This window comes from Podarcis muralis, chromosome 9, assembly GCF_964188315.1.
Source record: "Podarcis muralis chromosome 9, rPodMur119.hap1.1, whole genome shotgun sequence".
In the NCBI taxonomy this organism is placed as follows: Eukaryota; Metazoa; Chordata; class Lepidosauria; order Squamata; family Lacertidae; genus Podarcis; species Podarcis muralis.
The window spans coordinates 37,338,786-37,347,595 of record NC_135663.1 but is presented as its reverse complement, the minus strand read 5'-3'; the positions used below and the strand labels follow the sequence as shown (position 1 = coordinate 37,347,595).

At 42.7% G+C, this 8,810-nt stretch overlaps 1 protein-coding gene across 5 annotated transcripts; it reads right to left on the bottom strand.

The window, feature by feature from the left end:
• Positions 1 to 20: 20 nt before the first annotated feature.
• Positions 21 to 8,805, bottom strand: MMAA (metabolism of cobalamin associated A). Of its 5 annotated transcripts, none has more exons than XM_028744961.2 (7): positions 8,678 to 8,805; positions 6,323 to 6,791; positions 4,613 to 4,735; positions 3,830 to 4,000; positions 2,827 to 2,912; positions 1,520 to 1,669; positions 21 to 687 (listed from the first exon to the last, which is right to left on the bottom strand). In XM_028744961.2, the coding sequence occupies exons 2-7, from the start codon at positions 6,753 to 6,755 to the stop codon at positions 400 to 402; spliced, it is 1,251 nt and encodes a 416-aa protein (XP_028600794.2). In that variant the 5' UTR covers positions 6,756 to 6,791; positions 8,678 to 8,805; the 3' UTR covers positions 21 to 399. The 5 variants fall into 5 exon arrangements, with proteins under 5 accessions (XP_028600794.2, XP_028600795.2, XP_077790199.1 ...); XM_028744962.2 differs by lacking the exon at positions 8,678 to 8,805 and adding an exon at positions 8,509 to 8,629; XM_077934073.1 differs by lacking the exon at positions 1,520 to 1,669.
• Between the last annotated feature and the right edge of the window lie 5 nt (positions 8,806 to 8,810).

The window sequence follows — 8,810 nt, the reverse complement described above, 5'->3', positions numbered from 1 at the left end:
AAAAATTATCCAATGTCTAATTCACTCTTACCCTTTTAATGGTACATTGTAATTAATAAAGTTCAAGCAGTTGGAAGTTTCGACCAATGAAGATGATTGGGCAAGTGCTGATAACTGAGGCAAATGTTAAAACATGACTGTGCTCACTGCTGATATTCTCTCTAGCATCCCCTGCAGATTAGAAATAAATTTGAACTAACAGTAAAGCACTTGTGTACCATTACAACTGCATACCTTTAAACATGCTGTAAATAAAAGGGATCGACTTCCATTTACAGAACATTTTTGTTACCAGGTAAAAGTGTGCCGATTCACTGAAGTAGAACAATTTATGCCTTAGGAAACTGTTTGTAATGTACAGGTAATTGGTGAAAATCAGGTCATGCACAAAGGTGAATGTTAAGATCTTTCTTTAAAAGCTTTGAGCAATAGGTCTGCAGCCAGCCCTGGAGAGAGAATTCCACTGACAACCTTTTCTTCCAGAAGTGGAATCTGATCTCTCACTGCCAAGTGACTCCGGAAATGATCCAGCATGCTTTCTTGGATTACATTCCACATCCACACTTTTTGCTGTCTCCTTCGTTTGGTCATCAACTCGCTGCTTGTAAGCATGAGGTCTCGGAATTCTGTCATCTTATCCCATATGTCAGAGATGCCTTCTCCAGTTTTGGCAGAGATTCGTATTACCTATCGGATTGAGAAGGTTTTTTTCAAGATGCAGGACAAATTAAGGCTATTAGTATTGACCTCATAAACATGAGTTCTTAGTAACTTATATTCTATAAAACCAGATTCAAACCGCAACAGGCAAGAGCTGCCTTTAAACAAAGAACCTGAAAATCCAAAACTGAATGCTGTACATCTAAGCAAGTTTTTATGCTAAGGAACTAATCTTGGGCAGGCCAATGTAGACAAGCTAGTTAACCGATAAAGTAGCTTTGTATGGTCCAACACTAAGAAAGTTATGAGCTACTTTTGGATCCAAAACAGGGATTTAAAGGTCAGCACCAACACTTTGAATTGTGCTTGGAAATGTACTAAGAGCCAATGGAGATCTTTTAGGACCGGTGTTATATGGTCCCGGTGGCCGCTCCCAGTCACCAGTCTAGCTGCCACATTCTGGATTAGTTGTAGTTTCCAAGTAACTTTCAAAGACAATTTATCCCTTTGTCTTTTGAAGTAACCTTTCAAAAAGCACATCTCCCAAAACTGAACCTTTGAGGGCTCAACTTTCTACATCCCTTCATTGTGAGAATTGTCCTCTATTCCTGATCTCTGCTTCTGCTTCCTTAGCCAGTTCCTGATGAACAGAAGAACCTCTTACTGCATGACTGCTAAGCTTACATGGGTGCCTTTGCTGCAGTACCAAATGTGGAAGAAAACTTTGGTACTTGAAGAACCAGGCAGTTTAAGCTAGTACTGTGCCTAGTGTAGTAATTTCTATAGCATTATCTTTCCTCACCTGTGTCTCGTATTTTTTCCTGGCTGAAGAGGAAAGGATTATTTTGGATGTACCAACCTTTGGGCTCCAAACCTTTGAGCGCTTACGGAGTAATTTCAGAGCACTGACGTATTCTGCTTGAATTCTCCGTGCCGGTACAACTAGATCTCCATCAGCTTTGGTTACAGCAACAAGATCAGCCATCTCAATTATACCTCGCTTGATACCCTGAACAGAACAAGGAAAGAAAGTAACAGAAATCTCAGAGACACTGTCTATAACCAATTAATATCTCCCTCAAATACCCAAAGATCATTTTTAAAACAGAACAACTAGACTTTTAATTGCCATTTCCAGTAACACCCTGAGGACTAGATAAATGAAGAGGGGCAGAAAGAGCCTTCACAAGCTTTTAAAAGGATTCCCTGATTGTTTAGACCACTAAGTTCACATGTGTAATATGAAACATTCACACATTCAGGTGTATATAAACATCTGATGGTAAAAGAATTAATTCTAATGCATGGTGGCAAAGGTTTCCAAAAGCAGAAGTAGAGTTATCATTTTAAAGCCATTATAGGATTTCAACCTTGCCAGACAGAAATAGCTCTTAGCCCGAGTTGCACTCCTATAAAATGAGATCAAGAGTTTCATGTCTTTGCAGGTTTGTTCAGAGGACAAGCAAAATAAAATTGGAAAGCACTCTGTCTCCTAAGCATACACAAAAGCATTACAGTGGAACAGTGGCGTAGCGTGGGTTGTCAGCACCCGGGGCAAGGCAAGTAATTTGCACCCCCTAACCCATGGATTTGCGCCCCCTAACCCGTGGATTTGTGCCCCCTAACCCGTGGATTTGTGCCCCCTAACCTGTGGATTTGCCCTAACCCCAGATGTTGCGCCCGGTGCGGCCGGCCCCCCCTGCACCCCCCACGCTACGCCACTGCAGTGGAACCTCGGGTTAAGAACTTAATTCGTTCTGGAGGTCCGTTCTTAACCTGAAACTGTTCTTAACCTGAAGTACCACTTTAGCTAATGAGGCCTCCTGCTGCTGCCACGCTGCCACCGTGCGATTTCGGTTCTCATCCTGAAGCAAAGTTCTTAACCCGAGGGACTATTTCTAGGTTAGAAGAGTCTGTAACTTGAAGCGTCTGTAACCTGAAGCGTCTGTAACCTGAGTTACAACTGTAATAAAAATAATGAACTATTGCCCATTTGTATTATAACAACTTTTTAGGAGGCATAAGGATTGCTAGCAAAAACCAGCAATGTCAAAATTCAAAAATGTTTTGTTGGTCAGTTCTGGTAGCTCAGAATGACTCAGGAAGACCTCCTACAGTTATGGTTTATAATGAAGTTCAGACTTCTGCCAAATGTAGCATTATTACCTGCAGCTCGTCACCTCCTGCTGGTGGCAGTAGCAATACAAACATATCAACCATATCAGCAACAGCAAACTCCGACTGACCCACACCTGAGGATCAAGAGCAGAAATTGACCAGTCACTTTGGAGATATAATGACAAATAATAATAATAATAATAATAATAATAATAATAATAATACCAGGGTACGACACTACCAGAGGATGGAAGGAGGGAACCTAAGAGACTTCAACAACTGAGGCTTATGAGAGTAGCAGTAAAACAAATGTTTGCATACACATCCTAAAAGTTCAAGCAAATTAAGGAATGGGAATAAGTCAATCCACATTATGGAGCTGGACTGTATTAAATCCCTTCTTGCCTACGCCGAGTAATTATCATCCCCTGGGGGATATTCTTCCTGAAGAGTTGTACATACAGGCTCAGTTGTACTGCACTGTATTGATGGAGCACCATGGTTGCAGTTTTTCTAGCAGTATTTTATCAAAGGAGTGAGGAACCTCTGACCCACATGCCTAATTAGGCCTGCCAGGCCTCCCCATTTGCCCTCCAAGGCAGTTTCAGCCAAGACACACTGACTTGCCCTACACCTGACACAATATACGACGTCAGGTGTGAGGCAGGTAAAAGTGGGGTTGGATAAAAGGGGGCTTGCAGGGACTGCTAATCAGTGGTACCTGAAAAGCCCTTTGCGCAGCTTTTCTCAAGTGCCAACTATCAGCTGATTATCAGCTGGTGCTTGAAATGATCACCTGATGACATTGCGATACCACCCAGTTGTCAAAATTGGCCTGCAATGTGTGAAGATGAGGATATGACCCACTGACCAGATTCAGTTCCCCACCCATTTTATCACAAAGTAGCACGGATTCCGCCGCACCTACGACTTGGGTTGTCTCTCTCTTCTTGGCTCAGCAGGCCACAATGCAAAGCAGAACTCCCGAGCTGTGTCACCATGGAAGAAGCCATGCTGCAGGCTGCATAGAATGGAAGGACATTTCACTGACCTACTGTTTCTACAAGAACTATGTCATAGCCTCCTCCTTCACACAGCAGAATGGCTTCATTTGTGGTCCGCGTTACACCTCCTAGTGTTCCTCTGGTTGGAGAGGGCCTGATATAAGCATTCATATCTCTCGACAACTCGGTCATTCTCGTCTTATCGCCCAAGAGTGAGCCTGAAGCATTGAACAAAAGAAAGAAAAGGGGGGAAGAGTTTCATAACAGTCTAGCCATTCAAAACCTTTACCCATGTCTCCATTAATGCAGACTTATTCTTTGATGAGAACTAGGGGGCAGAGAACAATCCTTCAAAGAGAACTATTGTGTGCTAAGTTCCTCCACCCAGTTTTGGGCGATTCCCCCCCACCCCGGGCCCTTGTACCACATTGCAGACTGTCCACAAAGCGCCCCCCCCCCTCCAGCCCTACTTTTTCAGGAGAGCAGGAAGCTGCAGGGGGGAGTGATTGCAAAGTTTTCTTCTGTTAACTTCCTTCCGTTCATGGTCTTTAGAATAAAAGCCAGCATCCATAATACTATCAATTAATCTTATGTCTGCTTTCCACCTTTGTTACGACTGTTGCTGAGCTTTCAAGATGAGGCAAGTCACATAATTAAAGAACAGCCAGTAACTGACAGAGCGAAACCAACCCACTCAGATGTAAAGCCCCACCATTTTCCATAGCGCTTTCTCCCAGGTAAGCCTACACAGGCTTGCAGCCCAATCTATGTCCCTACAACTGGCAAGGAAAGAGGCATGAGAGATAAGTAATCCATTCACACATACTCACCACCACTGGTGCTAGAAGATGGGTCCACTGCCAAGACAGACACTTTGTGTCCTCTTTCAGTGAGCATTTTCCCAAAGCATTCAATAAATGTTGATTTCCCAGCACCAGGAGGTCCAGACAATCCTAAGTCGGAATATAAAGATCCTTTGTTCTAACATGCAATCACAACTCTGAGTGCAAGTCTGTCTCCTTACTATGAAAATGCCCTAATAATAATAATAATAATAATAATTTATTATTTATACCCTGCCCATCTGGCTAGGTTTCCCCAGCCACTCTGGGCAGCTCCCAACAGATGAAAAACAGAATAAAACTTCAAATATTAAAAACTTCTCTAAATAGGCCTGCCTTCAGATGATAGTTGTTTATTTCCTTGACATCTGATGGGAGGGCATTCCACAGGGCGGGCGCCACCACCGAGAAGGCCCTCTGCCTGGTTCCCTGTATTCTCACTTCTCACAGTGAGGGAACTGCCAGAAGGCCCTTGGAGCTGGACCTCGGTGTCCAGGCAGAACGTTGGGGGTGCAGACACACCTCTAGGTATACTGGACCGAGGTCATTTAGGGCTTTAAAGGTCAGCACCAACACTTTGAATTGTGCTCAGAAACGTACTGGGAGCCAATGTAGGTCTTTCACGACCAGTGTTACATGGTCTCAGCGGCCACTCCCATTCACCAGTCTAGCTGCCGCATTCTGGATTAGTTGCAGTTTCCGGGTCACAATGCTTTTTTGGTGAGGACCTCCTGGAGGGACCACCAGTGCTTACAGAGCTTCAGTAGGCAATGAGCAAGGGAGGAGTCTTCACTGTGGTGGCACCTCCTTCCCTCAAACTTAGGCAGAGACCATTATTGTTGAGACACTGGCAACTCCTGAGGCTTCTATTGACATCTTATTCCAGTATGGGATTTAATTTATTCATTTCCAATTTCAGTTGCATGTAGCTTCTATTGTATTGCATTATGCTTTTATTATTGTACTTGGCTCTTAAAAATTTTGTACACCACGTTGAGACTGATGTGAAAGGTTGTATAAGAATGTCCCAACACATAAAATAAAAATCCTGAAAAGAAACCTTCCTAAACCCAGATAATGTACCAGATAGATACCAATAATCTCTGCTTCACTCTTAATTCTTGACCACAACTCTTCCCTCCAAAGTTGTAAATTTTCTCATAATTTTGTTATTGGACAACATACATGTCATGGTTCGCTTTTTAAAGAAAATTCACATTCCACATGGTAACTTCCATCTCTAGAATGAATCACTTAACTCTTCCCATAGTAGCCCACCTTCCGATTTGTTGACTATTTTTCCTAACCTACAAGAAAGGAATGTCATATAAAAGCATGTTTCATACTGGTTAAGTAAATTATTTTGCTCCAATTAAAAACAACAGCTGATGCACTGTGCTGGCAGAATATTCATAAGAAAATGAGACAGTTCATAGGGAGTAATTTTAGTGGCACGTTAAAAGTAATGGGACTTTGGGGATGACATTCACTGAACTAAACATATTCCATAGGGGACAAGCATTATAACAGAGGCATTCAGCAATGCATAGTTAGTGTGACATATCACAACCAATCATAAGCTAATAGGTTACAATTCCTTTTTAGAATTAATTAAACTGTATTTCTTTAACAACTGACAAGTGAAGACACATTAAATCATCAAAACAGCAATAACTGCACAAACAAAAGAGAACTGACCCACTCTAAAGGCTAGTGGCTTTCCTTTATTTAACTGCTCTTGTTCTCTGTGGTAGGATAGTACCTTCTGAAGGAGCACCTGCGCAATCTCCTTCTTCCTGCTGTGTGTGGATTCTACGAGAGTAATGGCTTCCGCCAGGCAGGCCCTGTGTCCTTGAATTAATCCATTGTACAATTTGTCTAGAAGTCTCTGTTCCTGGTCAGAGAGCTCTCGTGTCTGATGTTCCAACACTGCTGGATAACAGAGGCCAGTGTTCAAGCCCTTTGAAGATATCATCCTCCTTGAACAACACTGTTGTAATGAATTCAGCTGTTGGACACATGAAAAAGCAGATCCAGGGCTGGACCTCCAGCAGAAACTGTCAAAACTATTAGGAAACCTTCTCTGAAGAAAACAGAGTGGAAATCGCAGCAGCAATGATGATCCATTCATTTTGTCTTGATTCAGAGAAATCCGATTTTTGGAAGCCTAATAGCAGAAGAAAAATGCTTGGTAATTCCACATTTTTAAAGTGTATTCATGAAGTGTATTTGAAGCAGCGAAGAGGTATGTAGGGAAAGGGTTCAACACCCCCTTGGCTTCTAAGTCCACATAATATACTTAGACCCTTAAAGAAGATAAATATCAGGAAAACCTTAGTGCCGGAGATTTCAATTTTATAACAGTCTTGCCTGGCAGCTGTAGGTGAGAAGGAATTTCATGCAGAGGAGTGTGCAGAATTGCATGTAGGCAAGTGGGTGGGCTGGCAGAAGAGTACTCTGTCCCTTCTCTATGCCCAGCAAACACAGTAGGCTGCTGGAGGAGAGAATGAGTTCGCCTTCCTCTTATGCCAGCCTCCAGTAGGCTAGCAATTTTTAAGTTTATTTACTAGGCTGTTTTATAATGATTAAGTTTTTACTTACTTACTTTTCCAAATCAAACAGACAAATTTTCCCTCAGTTACCGAACTACTAGCAACTGAGAACAAAACTAAATGAAACCTGGTTCTCTAAACTGAACATAAGCAAACAAAACAAAAACAAATTGCAGAATGGTAGGAAATGGCAAATTAAGTTCTCCACAACATTCCCTGGTAAAGGAACCACAGGTTATTGCCCCTGTTGAGGTGAACTTTAAACTGAAATGTACTCTCCATTTGAACAACTCTAACACTCTGGTTGGCCACTCTGAGAAACAGGATACTCAATTAGAGAGGCCTTTAGTCTGATTCAGCAGGGCACTTTATGTTCTCAGAATGACCAACCTGCACACACGTTATCTGAACCTAATGGATGCTTCCTATTACATTGTGATATTTAAATTTCTACAATAAAACAGTACTCTTGTGTACACAGAGGGCTCTCTTCCATATTCAGGTATTGTGGGTGTATGTATTGGTCCCACCTACCTACTCCTATTGATTCTCATATTCCAATGTAGTACTGTAATAGTACAGTAATTCTTTTTATTTACCACTCAGAAAATGTTTTAGGTCAAAATGCTTACTTGGAAGTAAGCTCTACTGAAATCAAGGGAACATTGCTGAATCAACACTTATCAGAATTCTAAAACAGACTAAACATTCTAACATACACAGACACTTATCTTATATTACAAGGCAATCTGACGCACAACACTGACGGTGGTAATTGTTTTTTTGAAAGAAAAGTACAGATTAGTAAGGGCTTTATCAGTTAACCACACTTCTATCTGGCAACATAGACAACTTAAACTTTCTTCTATAACCTACTGTGAGAGATAAAACCAACAGTAGACTAAAATCCACATTTAAGCATTCCAGTTAAATGATATGGTGCCTTCTGAAGTGAAGGAGCCGAGTGACCTTTTAAAAAAACAAACAAAACGTAGGCCCCAAGCAACATTGTTACAGTCCAGCAATATTATAGTTTAATTCTCCGGGAGGGGGGGTGAGAGAAGGGGAGAAGACCCTCTCTCATATATGTTCTCCCAAATTATGTCACGCTGAGCACTTAAATACAGATAACTGGTAATTTATAGCTGCATACACTTCCAAGAGAACAACACTTGTCATGTTTATTTGGGTTCCCGTGGGGCTTAACCCCCAGGTAAGTGTGCACAGGGTCGCCTCTCAAACCACTGCAAAACCTGTACCCCCCGCCATCCTGCACTGGTTTTATTGCTACCTAAGATGGTTTGCGTTTAAGCACCGTGAAAGCACAGAGACCTGTTTCTAAATAGGCAACGCAAATGCAACGCCGCCAGGGTCCACCAAACTGGCGGTCCACGAAACCCAGGCGGACGCGGGTCGACTAGCAAACACGCCCCCCCCCCCCGCCCGCACCACACCACACCACACCACACCACAACAAGGAAATGACCCCGCTGCTCCGAACCTTTTCACATCCGGGATACGCCAGAGGACGCAAAGCAGCACGCAACTTTAACCGCAACCTCCTCTAGCCTTGCCCCCGCCCTGCCCAGCTGCTCCGTGACTATGTCTGCCAACTGCGCCTGCGTAGAAACCGG

Bases quoted from the DNA above. Each gene is read 5' to 3' on its own strand.
- MMAA (XM_028744961.2), bottom strand. From the start codon at position 6,755: ATGAATGGATCATCATTGCTGCTGCGATTTCCACTCTGTTTTCTTCAG. The intron at 4,736-6,322 runs GTCAGTTCTCTT...ATTCCGACTTAG, and splicing joins GCCACTAGCCTTTAGAGTGG to GATTGTCTGGACCTCCTGGT. The intron at 4,001-4,612 runs GTGAGTATGTGT...TCAATGCTTCAG, and splicing joins ATCTTCTAGCACCAGTGGTG to GCTCACTCTTGGGCGATAAG.